The sequence below is a fragment of the Marmota flaviventris genome, chromosome 3 (genome assembly GCF_047511675.1).
Source record: "Marmota flaviventris isolate mMarFla1 chromosome 3, mMarFla1.hap1, whole genome shotgun sequence".
NCBI classification, from domain to species: Eukaryota; Metazoa; Chordata; class Mammalia; order Rodentia; family Sciuridae; genus Marmota; species Marmota flaviventris.
The window spans coordinates 57,228,789-57,250,962 of record NC_092500.1 but is presented as its reverse complement, the minus strand read 5'-3'; the positions used below and the strand labels follow the sequence as shown (position 1 = coordinate 57,250,962).

The 22,174-nt window shown below is 39.5% G+C and overlaps 1 protein-coding gene across 1 annotated transcript in view; it reads right to left on the bottom strand.

The window, feature by feature from the left end:
- The window catches only part of Lrig3 (leucine rich repeats and immunoglobulin like domains 3), a 45,030-nt gene extending 27,909 nt beyond the window's left edge, over positions 1–17,121 (bottom strand). The window contains exons 1-3 of the mRNA XM_027928556.3: positions 16,636–17,121; positions 11,004–11,075; positions 10,740–10,814 (exon numbers count right to left, since the gene is read on the bottom strand). Of these exons, the coding sequence (XP_027784357.1) occupies positions 10,740–10,814; positions 11,004–11,075; positions 16,636–16,880 (392 nt within the window). The 5' untranslated portion in view covers positions 16,881–17,121. The remainder of the gene's footprint in view (positions 1–10,739; positions 10,815–11,003; positions 11,076–16,635) is intronic.
- Positions 17,122–22,174: the final 5,053 nt, after the last annotated feature.

Sequence of the window (22,174 nt, the reverse complement as noted above, 5' to 3'; positions counted from 1 at the left end):
GTCAATTGTAATTGATCCATCTGCTTACAACATTTTTATGGCATTTTTTTATTTCAACTGTGTCCTCTCTTTGTTCTCTATTTTCTCTTTGTTCCTGTTGGTATAACCCTTCTTTTTCAAATCTTTTACTTTCATTTTAATGGGGTGCAGGAAGGAGCAGAGTAACATGAATGCACTCAGCCCACCATGTTTAACAGGAAGTCTTTACCAGCAAGCAATTCAATCCATCAATAACATCAGTTTCACTTTAAATCCCCAAAAAGCAAACTCTTCCCTCAAAAAATTTACTGTAGTTTGTTTCTCACTGAAAAGTCATTCGACTCAGACTTTTACAAGGTAATCTAACAAAAAAATTTAGTCTATATAAAGAACATTCACTTAAGATGATAGTACAAGTACATGAGAAAATATTACATCACTCTTCTGAACCTCAAATTAATAAACAGGCATATAGAGCATTAACTCTGTATGAACACATCAAGCTAAATTCATTTCATTTTATTTTCCAATATGGCTCACAGAACAATGAACCAGAAACATCACTGGCATAGATTATCTTAATTTCACCCAAGTATTTAACTTGTCTTTGTAAATAGGACAGAAAGTGTGGTGGTATGATCATACAGGCTGGTGAGCTCACAGTGATCCCTTGTCTTCATCTTCAGAGAGGGGCACGAAGCTCTAGGGATTTCCACCACCACAGAAAGTGCTAACAGACAGGGCCAGTTGAGACCCCATGCTACGCAAGAAATGGCCTGAGAATTTGAGCCAAGAGAAAGGGCTTTGAGAAAACCTTGTATTTTAAGATATGTAAGTACTATGATGCCAAAAATAGAAGGAAATTGTTTTCCCCACCACACAGAGCTTAGGAGAGCAGTCAGAATCTGCACAAGAGCAGAGCTCAGCTTAATGTACAAAAGTCCTGGCAATTAGAGCTACAGAATCAGCCAATGGGAAAGGCGCCTCACCAGGAATGAGCTTTGTCCCCTCAGGGGAGGGAGGTCCTATAACCACTCTTCCAGGGATTTCTCCACAGAGATAAATGTCTCTTCTAATTCCAAGTTACAAGACTGCCCATAGACACTTTGAACCAATGAAAATGGGGTTGTAACAGTTTTATCATTTAGCAAACTCTAATTCCTTCCACCTTTTCTTTGATACTTACATGTTCATAGTGAAAGACAAAGACAGATTTACACAATTAGTTGACAATTACCTTGAATCCATCAGCAACCTTTTATCTTTGAAGAGTACAAGGCCATTGCCCTTTGGGGGATCAGACAGTGATCAGTGATCAAATTCAAAAGCATCATATTAAAAAAAAAAAAAAAAGTACCCATTTTTGATGCTATTCCATAATGTATTTATTTGCTATTAAAATGGTCAAACTTGTTCATGCACAATAAAATTGACAGTCCACAAATGTGTACCAGACTTATCCTACGTTTTACAGTACTTGCAGCAGGAATTCTACCCTACTATGTCAATTTATCTTCCACCTTACTCTAGAGGCTGCTCTATCTGCCTGAGAAAGCTACACAAAGAGGGAGGGAGACAGCAGACAAGGGCTGGTAAGTGCTAGAAAGGAGGTGTTTATATTTACAATTGCATTTCCTTTCATGTTTTGAATTTAGTACTTAAGGAACTTTCAGCCAAAGAAAGTAGAGATGGTATTGGTTAGAAGTCTGATTGTTTTGGTCTCTACCCAACCAGAGCCCCAAACCTCTGGCCTGTGGAAGCCAGCAGAGAAACTATAATAAGGAAAAGAAGGAAAAGTAACTAGACCAGAATAGAGACACATGTTGAATCTTGCCACCCCAATCATGAAAAGCTACTGCCTCTCACTTTATTGTTGTGTCTGTCTTGGCAGAACAAGCCTCATTCGGCAAAGAGGGAAGTCTCTTAGAAGAAGCTGTACCTGATACTTCAAAGCAGCAATGTAAATGGCTGGTACGAAGGTGGGGGAGAGACTGAGAAAATGATTCAGATTCAGGATAAACACTGATAATACAGAAGTTTCTGAGGCAAGATATACTGGAAGGTTAAGTTCAAGGAGTAGGAGTCAATTTTACGGCCTTCAAAAAGCAACACTGGAAACAAAAAAAAGCTGATCAGTGAGTCATTCCATCCATCTAGAATTGATGGTACTTTGGAAAAACCAAGTTTTATGAATGAAAAAAAATTTGGGGTACATGGAAAAGTTGGAATAGAAAAGCTTACTATGTATATGAATTTGGACTAGGTCATCCATTCATTCATCCATCTAACCAAAAAACATATACTGAGTGTCTATGTGTGCCAGGCACTGTGCTACATGCCAGGGTAGAAATGGGGACAAAAACAGATGGGATATCAACTTTTGTGAAGTTCCATTTTGGTGAGGGAAAGACATTTAAAGACTCCACAAATACATAGCTGAAAATATGATTATTTATACAATAACAAGGTACATTGTTATAACAGAGAAGATATAAAAATGCAAAAGTGACACAAGTCTTATCTATGAAGGGTGGAGGGAGGGTGGGTACTCTAGACAGGAGAAAAAAGCATACCACAGGAACCTGGGGCAGCACAACCTGGCCTGCCTGGGACACAGCAATGACTCTAGAGAAGGTTCAAAGGGAAAAAAGGATGCATAGTATTCTATATCTTGAGAAGCACTGTGCTGACTTAAGAGCAGTGGGGGACCACTGAAGGATCTAGAGAGCCATGTAAGGATCACGAATTTATGTTTCAAATACAGCTGTTTTCAAAAACCTAGTAAGTTTGTATTCTGGGGACCAGTTTGAGATTAAATGTGAAGATAAACTGAAGAGTGTTTGTCACAAATACAACTCGGTGAACAGTAAACTCTCTTTTAAGTGCAAGTTAGACATAAACACTTTAAAATTCAATGAAAGAATACCACTTATCGTATTAAGATCCTTATGTGTTTATTTTGTAAGACCTGCATTCCGTGAGCTTATTTCCATTAAGTACAACAGTACGTGGCTTCTCTGAGCTAGTGAAGGCTGTAGCCCTAAGAGGCAGAGTCTGACAAGCAAAGAAGACTCCGCCCATTCATCCACAACAGGGCAGCATATACTTGGGGATGAAATCCGGGTTCCTCTTACCCAGATGTGGGCAAGGACAGGATATGGTTTGTGTCCACTTACTCAAAACAAAGTACTTTGACTCCCTCAGAACCATAAGTTATAATTCTAGCAAATCTGCTCCCCAACTTCCTGAATTAACACAACAAACTGGTGAACTCTTTCCAAATACTGACTTGAAAAGTACTGGATAAAACAACTATTTGGGCTGTACTGCCTAGTCACAAAATTACTCAAATATATATCCTTACTTGAAAGTGTTATAATGCTTGCAGCCTTCCCTAAATACAACTTTATCTCTGAGCTATGAACCTATTAAAATAATCAATATTGTTTGAAAAGTTATAAAGAGAGTTTGGTGAATAATTTAAATAAACTCAGTGCCACAAACCAAGCAACCATTTCTTATATCAGTGTCCCCCAAACCGATTTCTTTAACAGTCTGATTTTTGGAGTGTAATGAGAAATGCTTACTTTTAGATGAAATTCTCACTTAACATGGTGCTGGGCTGAGTAGGTAACTAACTATGGAGATGCTCCTCCACCTAAGATGCAGTTACATCCCAACAAACATGTAAGCTGACAATATCATAAGTCAAAAATGTATATAGTACACCTAACCTACTGAACACTATGGCTCATCCTGGCCTGCCTTACATGTGCTCAGAACATGCGCACGAGCCTACAGAGAGGCAAAACCATCTTGCACAAAGGTGTTTATAATAAAGTGTTGATTACCTCATAATTTATTACACTGTACTGAAAATGAAAAACAGAATCGTCATATGGGTATACTTTCACACCATCACAAAGATGAAATATCAAAAGTTCCTAAGTTGAACCATCCTAAGTCGGGGGCGGTCTGTATTGAAGTCTGATTTCTATCACTTGTTCAACTTGTACCCTCCCCCCTCACTCAGAAGTCAATATTCATATGACTCCCACCCCATGGCCAATTTCCCTTTGTGGGGGAAAAAAAAGGTATGTGGCCCAGCACATTACAGGGCTCAAGGTACAGAACAACTCTAGGGATTTATAGGTAACAAGTATTTGGCAAGTCATAATTGTTAATTCTCAAAGGCACATTATGGCACTTGATTTTGTAAATGAACACTCCTTAATGCTATCTCCATAAAAGAAGAAAATCAGATTCTGTGATAAACTGTGTAAATTCACTGCCCTGCTAAAAAAAAAAAAAAAAAAAAAAACACCATAAAAATTCAATGATTCCTCCAAACTGCAAATCACCTAAGCATGGCAGAAGCCTCATGAGCTGATCCTACTAACTTCCTAGGTCTCCTTCTTCCTCCAGACCTTCCCTGCCCTCCCATCCATACATTCTAAAACCTTATGCATTGGCACACCCCTGGGAATCCTTCGTCATCCTAGACCTCACCTCACTTGGACAAGAATGTCTTTATCATCTGTCTTCTCACTATTCAGAGCCCCACAAGAGCAGAGATCAAGACCTATTTTTCTTTGTTCTCTAGTGCATAGTTAATGTTATTGTTGGGCACTTGAGCAACTCAAAATATACCTTACAGATACAAGACTTAGGCTACAAATATTGCTATTATTAATTATAATTTTGTACTCCCCCTTTTTTGTTTTTTAACCAATTAAAGAAAGCAAAAGTTTTCCTGTTAATTCATCTACTGCTGCCAGGATGATTTCTAAATCCTGTCTTCCTCCTGTGACCTTTCCACTCAAGAATCCACTTTGGCCCCCTGCCCCAATCCTCTGCTCCTCTGCCAAGCCCACCACACTGCAACTGGAGCAGCTGCGGCTGCTCACACCCTTCAGAGCCCTTTCATGTACACGTGCCATTTGATCCTCTGCCGGAACCATGGGAGATAGATGGGCAGACATCTCAGACAGTACAGATAAACAAAGAAGAGTTAATTAAGTCTGCCTAAGGTCAGACAGGTCATTAGTGTGAGACAAGACCAAAACCTGTGTGCACAATTCCCAGCTCAGGTCCCTCTCCTGTTGCATAAGGGCCCACAATTACTCTGGTCCACTCTTCTGAATAAACCTCACTCTCATTTCTTAATGGGTACCTTTTTTTGTGCCTGGGACTCTACTGGGCTGCTGAGAGGACAGAGAGCTCAGTCAGATGTGAGTCCTACACTGGAACAAGCTGTGACAAATGCCATTAGAAACTACACGCACTACACCTGTAGACCTTTCAAAACTGAAAGAAAAATCCCCATGATTCTACAAACAAGTTCACACCACACAGAATACCATTCCCCACCACCACAGCCACCCAGTGTTGTTCTCAGTAGTGTACAAACTGCCTGAGACCTGAAGGAAGAGCATCACTTTTATACTTTCCTGCCTCCCCAAAGCATCTCCATTTGAGAAGACACATGATGTGACAGAATCACATCTCACATGCATTAGGTTCCAAGGTCAGCAGACAGGGGGAAACATCTATCATCAGCGTGCCCTTGAAGTCCTCAGGACACAGCCAAGCACTTTTCGACAGTCTCCCTCCCACGCTCCATGAATCCAACGTGGCCAGCTGCCTTCAGAGTGGGAGCAGATCAATTTTTTAGGGAAAGACTATGTGTTTTATCATTGTTTATTATATTCTGAATTTTTAAGTTCAGGACCTGATGAAGAAGTCCACAAGCGTGAAGGGCACATGTGCTATGAAAGCCGTATTTCTGAATACCAAAGTCACCCTTAGTGAACTGAGCCATTCAAACTTACAAAGACAAATGAGAAAAGGGGTTCTGATTTCCCACCTCCCACATACTCCAGAGCACGTTTCTCTCTTGCTCGAGTGGTGAAGTGCATCCTTGAGTTACTGAAATTACTTCTCTTGTTCTCATTTTTTTTCTTTCAACCAGTATTATTGTAATAATTTATAATTATTATTATTGTACCAAGTATGCACAGTTGAACAGTCTCCAATAGAAATCTGTAGTCACAGGTTTAGACTAAATGTACATGGATCTCTCTGAATTATGCTAAATGCATATGAATATTTATAACTATTCCTTAATTCATGCATTAAGCATTAACTAACTATGCCACACACCTGCATTAAGGAAAGGAACTTCGACCACAGAGGCCTCACAATGCAGCAGAGGAGAAAAGCAGCAGCAATATCATTTTTTGCCTATATATGAGTTGGTCTACAAGGCAAAGTGTGGGCCTCAATGGAGCAGGGCGGTCAACTGGGGAGTCCTCTGTGACCACACACAGTCCTCACACTTCCTGGTTTGATGGTATCACACCAGGTGTTTTCTGCCTTCCTCCTTCCAACAGGTCAGCTCTCTGGGGGCAGGGATTTTCGTCTGTTCTGTTCACTACTCCTCTGATCCTAGAACTATGCCCAGCACAAGGTGGAACTCGGTCAGCATTCAGTATTCACCTTCACCGACCACATCAAAGGACAACTGCCACAGCATTCTAATCCCTTTTCACGGCCTTTATCATGGACTGAAGTCATCTTTCCTTTTAAAGTCTGTTTGCCTATCTGTTTTTGTCTTTCTCCTCGATAGAAGGGAAATTTCACAGTTTTTCATTACTGCTCTTCACTTAAAACAGAGCCCGGCACACAACAGGGAGTCAACACATTTTAGTTGAATGAATTGTCTCCATCACCAACCGTCATGGCTCAGTCGCTGAGCACTCAGTGAGTGCCAAATGGCTTTACTGTATCCTCTCTCTGAATCTTCGCAATAATCCTGTGAGATAGGCACTATTACTATTCTCTTTTTAAAGCTGAGGAAAAACAAAAAGAAAGTAACTTGCCCAGGGTCACAAAACTAACAATGGGTGGAGCCAGCAATTAATACCAGGCTGTCTGACTTGAGCTCTGCTTTAATTACTCTTCTATGTGACCAAAGCAGCACTGTAGAACGGGGCCAACACCACTCTTGTTGCATAGGTTCAATCCTCTGCCCCCTTCTCCCCGCTCCTGCCACCTCCAGGCCATTCTCCATACCAAGGCCAGAGTGACACTGTCAAATACCAGATCTGTTGGTCTCACAGCTTAAAATCTCTACAATGGCTTTCCACGGAATGAGCCCATTTTGGAGAGCTACCAGCAAAGGTAATCAGCATTTATAATGACCCCCCCCCCAAAAGGGTAACAATGTCATCTCTGGACAAATGACAGGCTATAAAGAAAACGACAGACTTGGAGGAAATGTTCTACCTGTAAGATAAGAGATAAGGACAAAACGATTATTTGTGATACTGACCTTATCAGTAATTTCAGAAATACTTATGGAACAGCTGATCAGAGTGATCAGGCAAATACTTTAAAATGAATAAACCTGGGCCCTACCCAAACCCACTGATTTAGAATCTCTAGGAGAGAATCTACTAATCTACATTTTTTCCCCTTCTTCTGTGAGTGTGTGTGTGTGTGTGTGTGTGTATGTGTGTTTGGTTGTAATAGGGATTGAACCCAGGAGTTCTCTACCTACATCCCCAGCTCCTCCCACTTTTTTTTTCTTTTGAGACAGGTATCACTAAGTTGCCCAGGTTGGTCTTAAACTCATGATTCTACTGTTTCAGTCTCCCAAGTCACTCGGACTCACCAGTGTAGGCCACAGTGCCCAGCTACATTTTTAACAAGCACTCCAGATAAAACTTGGACAGCTACTGACCTAAACACTTTTCAAAACCAGACAAGTGTCTGCAAGTTGGGCAGTACTATATAAACCATCAGCATCACAACTAAGACCCAACTCACCTATTTAAGAACCAACAAGGCCTCTTTCATTCAACAATCATGTTGCACAAGTCACAAACTTCCCTAACCCAGGTCCACATGTTTCAAAACTGCCCAATGCTTGAGCAGGTCATGTCACAACGGCTTTCCACTGAATGAGCACATTTGGAGGGCCACCAGAGCCAAAACTAGCACATCAGTAAAATTGGCTCACTTATGCCAGGTCAACTGTTTCACTGTATGTTCATTCCCAAGACTGTTCCATTTCTTTACCTAAAAAATACCATCCCGCCACAGTCATGAAATTGTGAGAGAAAAACAAGGACACACACAAGTCATGCCTTGCCCCTAGCACAGGGGCTGACTTCTGAGGCAACTCTGTGTGGGATTCAAAGGAAAACAGGTCTATTCAGGTCTTTTATATTCTCAAAGATCCCTGAAAAGGTTAGAGATGAGTTTTGTACATGAGCATGTTCAACCAGCATCCCAGGTGCCTGGCATTTTACTAGGCTTCCCCGATGTTACCAGAACCAGTCCCTAACTGAATGTCTCTGGACATTAGTATCATTTGATAAAATATGAGCTCCTGGCTCCTACGACTAAGAGGGAGATCTTACCAGGTACAGTGTTCTCTGTATCCAGGCCCTCCAGCTGAGAGAACACAAGGCAGCAATGGAATGAAGCCTGGATATTAAATCTTATGCTGAAAACTCCGCTAATTTTTCCTTTTAACACAAGTTTTCAAATTATTTAACCTGTGTAAATAACCCAGAAAAAAGTTTTCCTCTAGACAACAGAAAGTAAAAAAAAAATTTAAAACTTGATAACACAGGGGTCCAACAGTCTCAGAAACTCCTTTGAAAAATATGGGTTTTAATTGTGACACTACACCAAGTATCTAATCTGACTCATGTCATGTGGTTTAGTAGATTTTTTTTTTCCCTAAAATTTCAGAGATGTATTTAAATACTGATATCCAGCTCTGATTATTTTCAAGTTCTTCTTTAAAAAAGAAAATGTTTCAGCCTATGCAATAGAACATGGAAACAATTAGTGTTTTAGAAACAGTGGTTGTGCTCTGCAATATCCAAGAGAGAAAACAAAACATTGGTAGAAGGAAACAACCAGAAGTAAAATTCCTCAAGATATTTCATATGTATGAAAATAAATTTTCACTCTCCACATTGCCTGAGTAAGCCCATCCTACAAATTACTCTTGGAGAGTCTACATAATCTAGTTAGTAATTGGTTCTATCATTATATGAGAACAAAGCAATCACTGGTCAGAAGTACTGCAGCAGATTAAGGGGAAAAAGAGTGAGATTATTCAGGCTGATTTGACATAGCTCTTGCTAAAGCCAAACACAAATAAAAACAATATGGAGAAAAATCCAAATTTTGACGATTTCTAACTTTTTAGATACTCTTCTGGCTTTCTATTTCCAAATTACAGCCTTAAAGGGTACAGCCGCTGTTATTTATTTCCAATAGAATTTTCTAATTTCCTCCCAAGCTCTATGCTTCCGACTCTATGCCAGGCCAAAGTACACACTATTTTCCTCAACCCATCCAGGCTACAAACTGGCCCCAAAGACCCCTCGGCAATGAAGTGTACCATGACCCTCAAGGCCCTCTTGAGCATGCTGATAGAACCTGCCAAAACACAAGACCAGGAAAGCAAGTGAGGTTTAAAAAGCTCCCTTGGCCAAAGAAGAATACCTAGTGAGATAACAAAACCAAGATTCCATTTTAGACTCCAATATTTTAAGCAATGGTAAAAGACAAAGAAAATGGGTATTAATGCTAGCATAAAAATATTTTTTAGACTCAGTGTTTATTTGTCAAATACCAACTGCTTTTTCTTTCATTCCTTTCTGTTTCTGATCTTTGCTAAAACCACATCAGTATCAAATGTCACTTAGTTCTTATTCAAACAGAAGAAAGCAGACACAGCGGCTGCACCGTGACTTGGCTGACCTGGGCCCTCAGTAAAAACAAACCTCTATAAATCACCAGATGTAAGCAATTGGGTAGTGATCACTTTAATTAATTGAACAGCTTTCCTGAAATTTACTGTATAATTTCAACCCTCCCAACACCTTCACCAGAAGCAACTAACAATGGTGATTTTTCTCTTCAGTTGTTTAAAGAAGGAACATGTTTTTAGCTTCAATGGCACAAATATATTTTTTAATTATTCAAGATTAAGATGGTAAATTACTTAATTTAAGAAATTAAATCAGGAGCATTTTAAATGCTACTTTTAAATGCTCAAAAATCAAAAATTATTCTATAATCTACCTCAATACATGAATATAAATATGTTTATACTCTACAAAAATGCAAAAACCACAATTTTAATTGTATTTGAAAACTCTTATTTGCAAAATAACATGTGATGATGTTTCTAACTTCAATTACATATTTAATTCTCACTGCCTCAGTTGATATTTCGAGTTGAGGTTTCTAAACCCTGATCTTTCACTCAGCTGCCTCACTTTAAAACGGGAACCTCAATGCCTTACCACCAACTCTCAAGTATCCTCACAAAACAATTCTAATCATTCTCCACTAGGAGATATGTAATCCACAATCCACGGATTCCATGCCAACCACTGAGCCACACCAGAATTAAAATCCTAACATAGAGAATGTCATCAAACATACATCTCTATGGGGCTCCTTTGTATGTTGAAGACCAACTAGTTTGACAATGACAGCAAAACATAAAGTATGTTGTTAGAAGGTACATGGACACTTGAGATTCAGAAGTGGCACTATAGGTTGAAAAATAAGTTAACCAAGTTAAAGAATCCTTCTTTATTATATCCTAGAGGAAATATTCATACTTTGCTCTTAAGAGCTTTACACTAGCCCACATGAATCATGGAACATCTAATACCCATGGCTCTTACAAACATACACATGAAATTTTGTTGATATTTACTTACAAGGAAAGAAGTGTGATATTTGCTGAAACTGGTCCCAGATTTGGAATGGTCTCCAATTCATTGTTGTTCAGTTTCCTATAAATGTGAGAAAAGGTGGTGGGGCTAATTAGGTCATCTGTAATTTAGATATGAAAACTTTATAAATTATTTAAAAATTCCTTCCAAGTTCAAAGTTTTAAATAATTTATTATAATCCAAATGTTCATACAGTGAAAAGGTAATATATTTTATGCAAATCTCAAACAAAAAGTAACTAGGACTCACACTTCTCGAAGGCTTTGAAGGTGGTTCATGGAACTTGCCTTGATGGATGATAATCTGTTGTGACTTAGGTCCCTTTAAGAAAATGAAAATTATTAGTTTCTAAAAACCAAAATTAGGATCAACAACATGCAAGACAGAGTGGGCTTATGAACTAGTGGCACTATCAACCCGAGTGACAACTGAAGAAATAATTGGTCCACTCTGGCCACAAACTAGATGGCACCCAAAACGCCAAACTCAAAAATACAAACTCTAGAGGACAAAATTAGTTTAAGAACTGGCAGATTCAAATACTTTAAACCCACAAATGTTTTAAGAGATGTTTTTGGCACATGGTGAACAGATCTTTTGTGAACTGCTAGTTTTGCTTTACCCTCCCAAGTCCCCACTCCCAACTCGATATGGTGACATCATGGCTCATGAAAAATGGCTAATTAGGCAGGTTGCTGAAACTACAGCTTCTATACAAACCTTTTTATTATCATGAAATTAAGTATCAATGTTTTTATTACAGTCAGACAAAACAGAAATTGCTTTTCACCCAAAACTGTTTGTTTTGGTTAAGGCACTAAATTGTATTAAAATTTTGTGGTGTGTGTGTATGTGTGCACTCGTGCCTGTGTGTTAAAAGGGTACAAAACCACCTGAACCCTCTGCTTTCTGGAGCTCCCCAAATCTAAATATCTGGTAATTTAACATTTAATTTAAACCACATCGACCATCTTTTAACAAAGTTAAGCAGACTGTACAAGCACCTGTGAATAGATTCAATCACTAAAATGAAAGTGTTTCTCACTCAAACTTAGTGTTTCCCAGTCTAACTTAGTAACAATTTCACAGAATACCAATCCTAATATAAAAACAACAAATTCCTACATACATGATGGTCCAAGGAATTCATCTTGTCGCTTAAGATTCAAAATTCGAAAAGAAATCTGGCAAATTGCTTGACTACAGTCCCTGTACGTTCCAACAATACACTGACTATGTGCCTTCAAAATGGTGTAATGAAAATAAAATGGCTGAGCTGATACTGCAAATGGGGCTGATTAGCAGTATGGCTTACAAGGGGCCCACTCTAAGAGGTAAATTGGCTCTTCCTAAATTAATTCTTTGTGTTTAAAATTTAAGATTTTTTAAATAAGGAAAGTTTTCCAACAACTAAAGTCCACTGAACAAAAAGCATGAACTATGTTACATGCATAAGTATGTTCTCCCAAAATAAATAACTAAAAACAGAAGAAAAGTGTTACTCGGTGCCTAGTTAACAATCAGAAATCAGAGATCCTTTCAGTCTCCAAGTTTTTATTTTGAGTAACCCTGGATTTCTCTATTTCACCTTTAAAAGAAAAAAAAAACACTGCAAAGGTTTTATTCCAAGTATGTTTGCCTAAAGACCTACCAGACAGTAACAGACATGAGTAGATTTGTTCTGGTAGAGTTATAACATGAAAAAAAAAAAAATCTGGCACAGTCTTTAAACTATAAAAATCCTGCAATTACAACCACTGCTGTGCATGCTCACCACCGGCTGGAGCCAGACACTTTCCCTCACAGTCCGGCCCAAGTCCATCTGGAGTTCATCAAGGAAACCGTGAGCCCAACAACTCACGTTAGGATTCAAACAAAACCTGTGTGCTTTTAGCACCCCAGACAGTCCCAGATTTCCCACATGGCTTAAAAAACAACCAAGGAAAGGAGTCCTTCACCTGGGAGGCAGCCAGAATCCTCAGAGAGTCTCATTTGAACTGACTTAACTCAGGAACATTGAACCTGCATTCCCCCATTGTTTCCCGTTTTAAAAGCAAAGGGGGAACCAATCTGGCATTTACATTTAATACAGGTGATTTTTCCTTTTAATTAAAAAAACTGCAACTGCACTCTCCACTTCATTGTTAGGATTATTCCACAGGGCAATCCTGTGAGAAATGAGATTGAGTGCTTAACTTTTTTCTACCAGTAATGGGATGAGATCCTCAAACAAAAGACCTTTAAAATGAGAAACTACCTTCAGAGACCAGGGCACATGCAGGGAACCACTCATTTCTGATCCAGAAGCAGGAGCTGGCAAACTTAAATATTTCAGTTATTGCAACACACTTGCATGCTTGAGTTTTGTGTGCTATTAAAACCACATTATATGTGGGAGAAGAAAAAAAGCGCCCTGTAAGTGACTTTTACTGCTAAATACTTAAAGCCATGAAACTTTTAATGTACCTAAATTTAGATTTAATATAGTTTACATTTCAGCAATGATTACTTTCCAGTTAAAGGATGTCACATTTTCCTAAATCTTCCTTACATTGTTTTTATGGCTACATCACTCAGGAGAGATTCACAATTGTACAATTCTTGTGTTTTGTTAAACTCAGAACATAAAGCATTCAAAAAGGAGGGTAGATTTATCGTTTTTAGAATTCCACTAATGAACATCTTCCCCAAGAAACTTTTTTAAAAAAAAATTTGTTGTAGTGAGGTTAACAAATGGGAAAGGTGGTATGGGAGAGAAGTGTTAACTATTTTCCCAGAACCAAATCCTCAAAACTCAAACTCTTTCTACACGACAGAGAGAAGATTCTCTTCCTGCATATTAGCAAGCAAATAAATATATATGAAAATAATTAATTTACAACATGTGGTTCCAGCTCTCATTTTCTTCCTTTTAGCATTTAGGAATCTGACTTCTAAGTCAAATTTTAAAATGCAAATACAGCAGAGCTTCTTAATCAATCCCACTGGGCCTGCAGAGCTGCTAATTCAGCAGAAATCTGGAAAGCTGAAAAACAAAAAGCCAGGCTGTAGCTGTTTTAAGACACTGATCCAAAGTGACTCATAAATCAGCCAGCTATGTTCGAGTTTTAGTCTGGAAAATATAGAAAAACAGCTGTGAAAACCATAAGGACTATTACCTCTACCCCACCCCCAATTCTGGTATGGACCAGAAGATTTATAACAGGCCAACACTCAAGGAGTCACACCAGCAGAATCTACCTTTCTGGCTTTTGCCTGAGCCCTGGTGCTAACCCAAACTTTTCTACCAGATAAAATAAATAATTCTGACATTTCAGTGGGAAAGTAGTAATACTTGGAAGCTCTCATCAGCAATTTTTCCCTCTTTTGGTTAAATAATATTCAAACAATAAGTTTCTTTAGGTTCAGAATTCTGTAAAGCACAAACTCTACAGCAAGGCTCCAAAGCGTTACTGTTTTAACAGCTACTTTCATTAAAGTATTTATTAGGAGTTACTTATTGAAAGTAGAACTAAGTGCAGTATTATTATTGTGTAACTCAAACTATTCAACTGAATAGTTGGAATTTCAACTGAATCAAGTGGGGAAAATACATACTCACATATACATGAAACAAAAAATAGACATTGTGCTTTTTCTGAACAATGCTTTCATAAGCTAGTCCCAAGACAAACTTTTACTATTTCAATTGCCTAAGGAAGGTAAAACATGTCGAAGAATATCCCTTTTTCTACTTATTTCCATAATCTACTTAAGAGCTTTTTCAATCATGTGAAAATTAAGTAGCATCTTCTTACACCTCCTATTCCAATATGCCAAATAACAGAGAAGGTAAAACTCATTTCCACATTTGTTTGTTTTTTCTTTGTTCAAAGGTGAAGAAGACAGCTGCAGAGCTTTAGGCACAAACAAAAGAAACATTTACAATAAAGAACTTCAACCACATGGTTTGGTGACACCTACAAAGATGGTTAGAAGTCACAAAAGTACAAGAATGACAGGGCTGTTCAATGAGTGATCACAGCAGGGCGTCTGACAACAGACCAAGTGCTTATTTATACAAGTGGAACTTATTTTCACATACATTTAAGGAATGTGGACTTGTATTGAGACAATTTACTGCTGGCGGAAATGTAATTAAAGACTGTGCTAACCAAATAAACTGTAATTTGTTTTTAGTGTGCCACCAAATTATCTGCAAAACAAAATCCTAATTAGGTCAGCTACTTTTAAGACAATGTTTAAATAGGTATCGAACTCCTTTTGGTTCAACTCAACTTCTAATCAAAGGCAAGGAGACACAGTTATTTCTTTAGTGACATCTAAACTCACAAAAAGTATGTTGCACATTGGCATGATCCAAGAGCCCACTTGTCCTTGAGAAACTACGGAATACAGTTAGATTTGATGCTGAATCCAAGCATTTCTAAACATTCCTGGAAGCACTATCTTCATTTTCTTTCTAGTCCCTCTATTATTCATAGGTGTTCACCTCTCCAGTCATTCAAATGTTTAGTTCCATATGTTGTCAATAGAGCCATTCACATTTCATGAATGCAGCAGCATGACCTCCACAAGAGGCAATTGAATGGAATTAGCCACAACTAATTGAAAGTCTTTCCTGCTTTGGGTTAAAGCCCTTATCTCCTTCTTCACTTGTAATAAAAACTACTAAGTAAGACATCCCATGATAAGCGATTAAATACCAACCCAACACTCCTTAATTCTATTTTTGTATTAAATTAAGGTTTATTCAACAATTCTAAAATTCTAAATACAAATAAAGGAATTTAGATTAGCACAATGATGTAAAAATACAATTTCTTAAACCACCTAACTAAACCTTCAACCGGTTATTACAACAACAGGACAGTCTGCTACAATTGTTTAAGAACTGAAAATTTCCACGGCAGTTTTGCTAGGCCCAAATCTAAGATTATAAAGAGTCTAAGATATTCTTTCTTTTAAACAAGATAACGACTTTTAAAAAAATAAAAAGTTTTTTTTGGGGGGGAGGGGGGTTGTTAAATTTTACAGAACTCTTAAATTTTAACAAAACTGGGGACTAGGAGAAACAAAGGGTTAACGTTTTGAAAGGACCAGTATTTCCAACTAAATTTCATTTTCTTCCTTCTTCTTCCATGCAGTTGGCAGTGATTTCAGATTTTCAGACTTCACAGCGAAAATACAAAAACTTGCATAAGAGCACACTGCATTCTCCCCTAAATCGGCTGTGAGAGACCACAGAAATCACGTCCTTGGTTCTGAAAAATCTAGTGTCTTCCTTTCCACATCTACTGATCAATCTTACCACCCAACTTCTTAGCGAAAGGAAAACGGGTCACTGTGTGGCCCAGAAGGTAAACTCACAGCTTGCTAATGCGAAATTACGCATGGGGTAAGTCTGAAGTATGTCTGCCATAGCTTGAGCAGTGACTTGAGGGGGCTTCCCAAGTCAAAGAAGTGAGTGAAATTACTGGTTGGAAATAGGAACAGGGGCAGAACCAGTCAGAAGGTAAAGCTGGGCCATTCTCCCACACAAACTCGGAGGAAAAACTGCAAAACTCCGGTCATCCATGTAGAGTGTCACCTCTCCCTCCTGGGCCCGGACAGGAGCTCCTAGAAGTCCGGCTCAGGCAATTGCCCGAGTCCCCTCCCCACCTCCGCCAGCCGCCGGGTGGGGCGCCCCAAGCGCCCACCTGCGCAGCACTCAGGAAGGAGACTGAGGCCCCACAGCTCCTTTTCCACCCCCACCAAGCGCCGCTAGTGGCCTGGGCCAGCAAGAGCTGCCCTGGAAGAGGGCGCAACCAGGCCCTCACTGTCTCCCGCTTTTCCGCAATCCAGCGGTCCGATCCCCTCCGTCCGCGGGAAGAATACTTACAGCCGAGTGACCCAGGACGGGAGTGGCTCGGGAAGACTAGCCAGCCGCTGGCGACTGCAGTCCAGCAGGTCCCCGAGGCAGCGGCAGGGAGCTGGACACGGGCGCTCGGCGGCAACCTCCGAGGGCTGCCCGTGTGCACCGCGGCCGCCGAGAAGACTGCCTTCGCCAGGGCCCCCGCGGCCCAGCGCCGCACACAGCAGCAGTCCCAGCGCCGCCGCGGGCGCACGGAGCTTCGGCGCGCACATCGTGGTCCCGCGGCCTCTAGCTCGGCACGGCGCTCCGCAGCCGGCGCGAACTCGGGCTCGGTTACAAACTTCCAGCCACGAGTGAACGCCCTGATTCCAGCCGCGTGCTCCTCTCTCGAGCTCCCAGGTAAACTTCTTTTACTCTTAGCACCAAAGCCCTCTCATGCCCCGGAGCAGCAGGACAGAAACCGAAAAGTACCGCCAAATTGTGGCAGAGTTGCAGCCCGAGCAGCGTCCGCAAGCTGGCCCGCAAAGAAACTTTTTCGCCTCCTCCCAGCGGCGAAGCACGAAGTCCCAGAACTGCGGAGCATCGCGGCGGGGCGGGGCGGGCAAGGCCCGCGTGCGCCCATTGGCCCGCCACACCGCGGGCGACCCCGCGGCCACGTGACAATAACAAGGCTCCAGCCGGGGGCCGGACTCAGGAGAAAGTGGAGCTGAGATTGTAGGAAATTTGGTGTTACATTTTCCAGCCTCTCCAGCCAGAAGTCTCCACTACGTCCTGGGAACCATATATCAATGGAGTTGAAGGGCTTAAAGGGAGTGCGCAAACAAGTGAGCAAAAACTAGGCTAGTTCTCTGAGTTGGAGGTATTGAGGGAAACTTCTGGGAGTAAACTTCATTTTGTTATCAAGAAACCCTTCAATTCCAAATTAAAGAAATGTATAAGTTATCCTACCATTCACAAATAAAACAATGATTTTGAAGAAAATAAAATTCTTCTAATTTTAATACCGATTTTTTTTCACCCCTGCATCGGAACCAAATATAAAAAGAATTTTAAAAAATGTGAAAGTTGTGGTTTTGGAAATGGTATATTGAATTACAAATAGCCACCCTCAGTGCTCTGGATGGAGCTGGGGGAAATGCTCTTCTAATGAACCTGTGATGACAATCATAGATTCCAGGCAATAGCCAGGAATAATAAAATAATCACAGTAATACTTACTAGGACCTTGGAGGAAAGACTTAATATATGCATCTTAGTCTACGTGGTCTTTGAGTGGTGACAAATCTTGATTGAGAATGCTACCAGGTTAAAAGTACTTGCCTGCCTTTGGCGGGTAGAGCTGAATAGGATGAATTCAGGCATTCAAACTTCCTAGTGAATTCAGCCCTGACTTAATCTTTCAGGTGACTACAAGCACAGGATGTTGAAACTGATAGAGAACTTGGAGATCATCTGCTAACCCTTCCTTCTCTGGGCAACATAATAGAACCAGAGGAGGTTACTAATTTGTTTGTGGCAAAAGAAAAAATTGGAAGCTTATTTTAAGCTCCTGACCAAGGATGTCTGTCCTTGGGACTGTTTAAAGGCTGCTGTTGAGAGATTGCTTATGGAGTTGAGACTTTAACCCCCACTCTAGTATCCACTGATTTCCATTGTAACAAATCACTATATAAGTAATTCCACTGGGGAAAGGAAAAGACTTGCTTTGAAGTTGACACACCTTATTTTAGATAAGATAGCTGGTCCTTTTCTTTTCAACTACCACTAGCATCAAACCCACCACCTTTTTCGATAATGTACAAATATGATACACTTATGACAGTATATCAGTTTTTATTTATAATTTTGCATGCTTTGAAGTGGACAGGATGAATGGTAGTCACACTACGGACTTTTCAGCTCAGTATTATCCACTTATTTCACATAAGGGAAGTCAGTCATAATGTGTTGGAGGCTTTTTTAAAAAGATGTCATTATACACATGTCATTATGCCATTATGTGTAAGCATTAGTATGATGACTTACTCCTGAGACATCACTCACATGACATAGGTAATCAGAAATTTTCCACTATTTAGCTCATTTTCTTCTCTTATATTCTTATATAATTTCATCCTCTTGCATCAATCAAACTCACATTGATACATTGCTATTTACAACATCCATATTTCCCATCCAGATCTTTTCTCCTAAAGAAAATTCTTTTTGTATATCTATTCAACTACCCACAGGTCGTCTCAAATTGGATGCTCAAATATGGCATGTGTAGAATTGTATTCTACCACCATGAAACTTTCTCCTTTTTCTCCTGTCTCGGAGAATGACACCTCACTTTATCCAGATGACTGTCCCCCAACCCTAAGAGTCACCCTTGTCTCTTTATCACCACCTCCATATCCAATCAATTAGCAAGTCCTATTGAAACTAGCTCCTAAATGTATCCTGTCTCTATCTCCACAGACATTATGCAAATTAAGGCCTCCATCAGCTCTTGCTTGTACTACTGGCACAGCCTCCTTCCTATCTGGCATTCCAGCCCTTTCTCCACAATGCAGTCAAGTGATATCCGTAAAGTTCAAATCTGAGCCTGTGACTCAACTGCCTAATTCCTTTTACCCATTCCCATTGTCCTGGAAGTAAAGTTCAAATTCTTCAGAGTAATGTAGGCAGCTTTTTGTTGTATTTGGCCTCTACTTATCTCTTTAAACTCATCGTATTTAAATCATTTAGAAACTATTCCAGAAACTACTCTAGAAACTACTTGCTGCTCTCTGCCCAGAGGTGTCCTTTGTTTAGATCACTGTCTCTCTTCTGCTTGATTCAACACTTCTACTTGAGCATCCTTTCTTTGGAAAGATGTCCCTAAGTCTTGCTTCACTATACCTCCAGTGCACTGGGAGTGCATCTAGCATTCACTGGATTTAGTTTCTCAATCAGAATATTGAAAATACAATAAAAACTCTTTTATATGACTTCCAATTTTCATTTCACTGGATTAGCTGTCACCCTCTGTTCCCACTGTAAGGCCTGCTGACTGATGGCTATGACTTGCTGAAATCTAGAGGCAATCAGCCCCTCCCTGGTCCACCCTTACGCGTATGCGCCTACCAGTCAAGTGCTGAGCTACAGTAGTTCCAGACTGGTTTATATCTATAATTACACAATTAAACTAAATATTGTGTAAACCAAATATGAGCTCAACAAGAAAATAACTTCATTTCTATGATAATGAATTTGAAGATTGAGTAATAGCCTTTAAAGCTAATCACTAAAACAACACTATCAAATTAAATGAGGGCAAAACAATGGTAACAATAAAAGTGAGGTCTCAGTCCACTTTGTGCTGATATAATAGAACACCTGCAGCTAAATAACTTATAATGAATAGAGATTTAGTTCTTATAGTTCTGAAGGCTGGGAAGTCCAAGGTCAAGGGACCCACATCTGCTGCATCATACCATGGCAGAAGGCATCACCTAGGTGGACAGAGAAAGGGGGTAGGACTTAATTCTTTTATCAGGACCAGATTCCTACAATAACTGACCCATTCCTGCAATAATGACATTAATCACCTCTTAAAGATCCTGCCTCTCAGTGCGGTTGCACTGAGGATTAAACACGCAATACATGAAGTTGGAGAGAAAAAAAAAAGTGTATATATATATATATATATATATATATATATATATATATATATATATGAATTCTTCACACAGATTGCTTTACAAGAATCTTAAAGATTGTTCTACTTGAAAGTAACTGGGGTTCATCAACAAACAATGCTTTATGACTGTAGCTTATGCTTACCCAGAACTTCATGTTGTTATTGAGAAAGTAAAAGGGAATGATGTGGCAGGATAAAACATTAAATGTGACTATTCTCCTTCTCGATACATTCTTAACCTTGTAGTCAATAAAAAGAGGAGCTATCCTATGTGGAAATGGTAAATCATGATAATATTTTCCACAGACTTTCCAAATCCTTCATGAACCAAAGGATAGAGAGCAGTTCTACTGGGTATGTATATATTTGGGCAGATGAGGACTGAATAGCTTAATTTTGAGGCCCCTTAAAGTCTTATGCTGATTCCTTTAGAGTGTATAAAACACAGAAATGAAGGTGGAGTGCCAGGAAAAATAGTCTGCAACAGAGGAAAAAAGCTCTATGGTTTTTTTAAAATATGTTTCCTCAAATTCACATGTTGGACCCTTTACCCCAATGCAACAGTGTTGAGAGGTGAGACCTTTAAGAGGTGATAAAATCATGGAGGATCTGCTTTCCTAAATGGATTAATGCCAATATGACAGGAGTGGGTTTGTTATAAAAGTTTGGTCCCATTCCTCTTTTCTCTTTCACTCTTACTTTTCCTGCTTCTATTAAGGGATGATGCAGTAAGAAGACCTTCACCAGATATAGGCCCCTTGACTTGGACTTCCCAGAAGTCCAGACAGAGCACATCTCTGTTATTTATAAATTACCTAGTCTCAGATATTCTGTGAAAACAGCATAAAATGAATTAAAACAGAAAATGAGCATAAAATTATGATTCTTTCCCAAAGTTTATCAGTAAATAACAGGCTTAGTGTAGTATTGTTGATCCTCTGATGATATATTTTTGTTTGTGCACACACTCATATATGTACACACACACACAACTGGTACAGTGTTCGATTCTGTTTTTGTGGCTCATGTCTCATGAATAAAGATTTATTGTGAGGTAGGAAAATTTATTTTGACTGATGGTCATTTAACATTTCAATTAAAATGAGATAAAGTGTTGGATTTCCCCACTCCTTCAAAGGTTTACATTGGTTAACCTAGTAGGCAAAAATGGACTTTCACCATTGTAAAGTGCCTAAATGATAACAGTTTCTCACTTATAACTTTGTTCTGGTGAATGAAAAGTACCATCCAATTTCAAAACAGCCTCCTACCATCCATTCTGTGGTTAGTATAGCCCAACCCCTGTGCTCTTTTTAGTTTTCCTGTTTTTTTTTTTTTTTTTCTCCCCCTGCCCCTGGCAAGTGTGAGACTTTCTTATCTTGAGTGCTGGCAAGGCCAATGACTCACAGATAAAAAGTAATAGAGGTGCTAAGCTGTCAGTTTTAACATCCAAGGACAAGAATGAAAGCTAAACACTCAGTACTTGCTTTATCATTACAATGAATGACACAGTTTGTGTACCCACGAACTGTGAAAAGGGGAAAGAGATAAGGCAAAGGAGGAAGAAAAGCACAAAAATCCCCAGATAATGATGCCAAAAGCAACTGTGGCTGTACTCTGTAACCTAACCTGATCTTTTCCCATTCATTAAGGCATTTTAGAAGATTTAGATAACCCCCTTTCTCACACTCAGACACACACACAGAATGCAGACTTTCACACAGACAGCAAGAGAGCAGAATCTTACTTTACAAAATCCCTCCTATGAGCAGGTCTTTATTCCTTAGAAAATAGTTAGAAAAATGAAGATAACCACCTATCTGTTTCTCTCAAACTTACCAGCTCTGCAATATTACTTGAACTGAAAACAAATACTATTATCTGAATGTTCAGTTAACCACG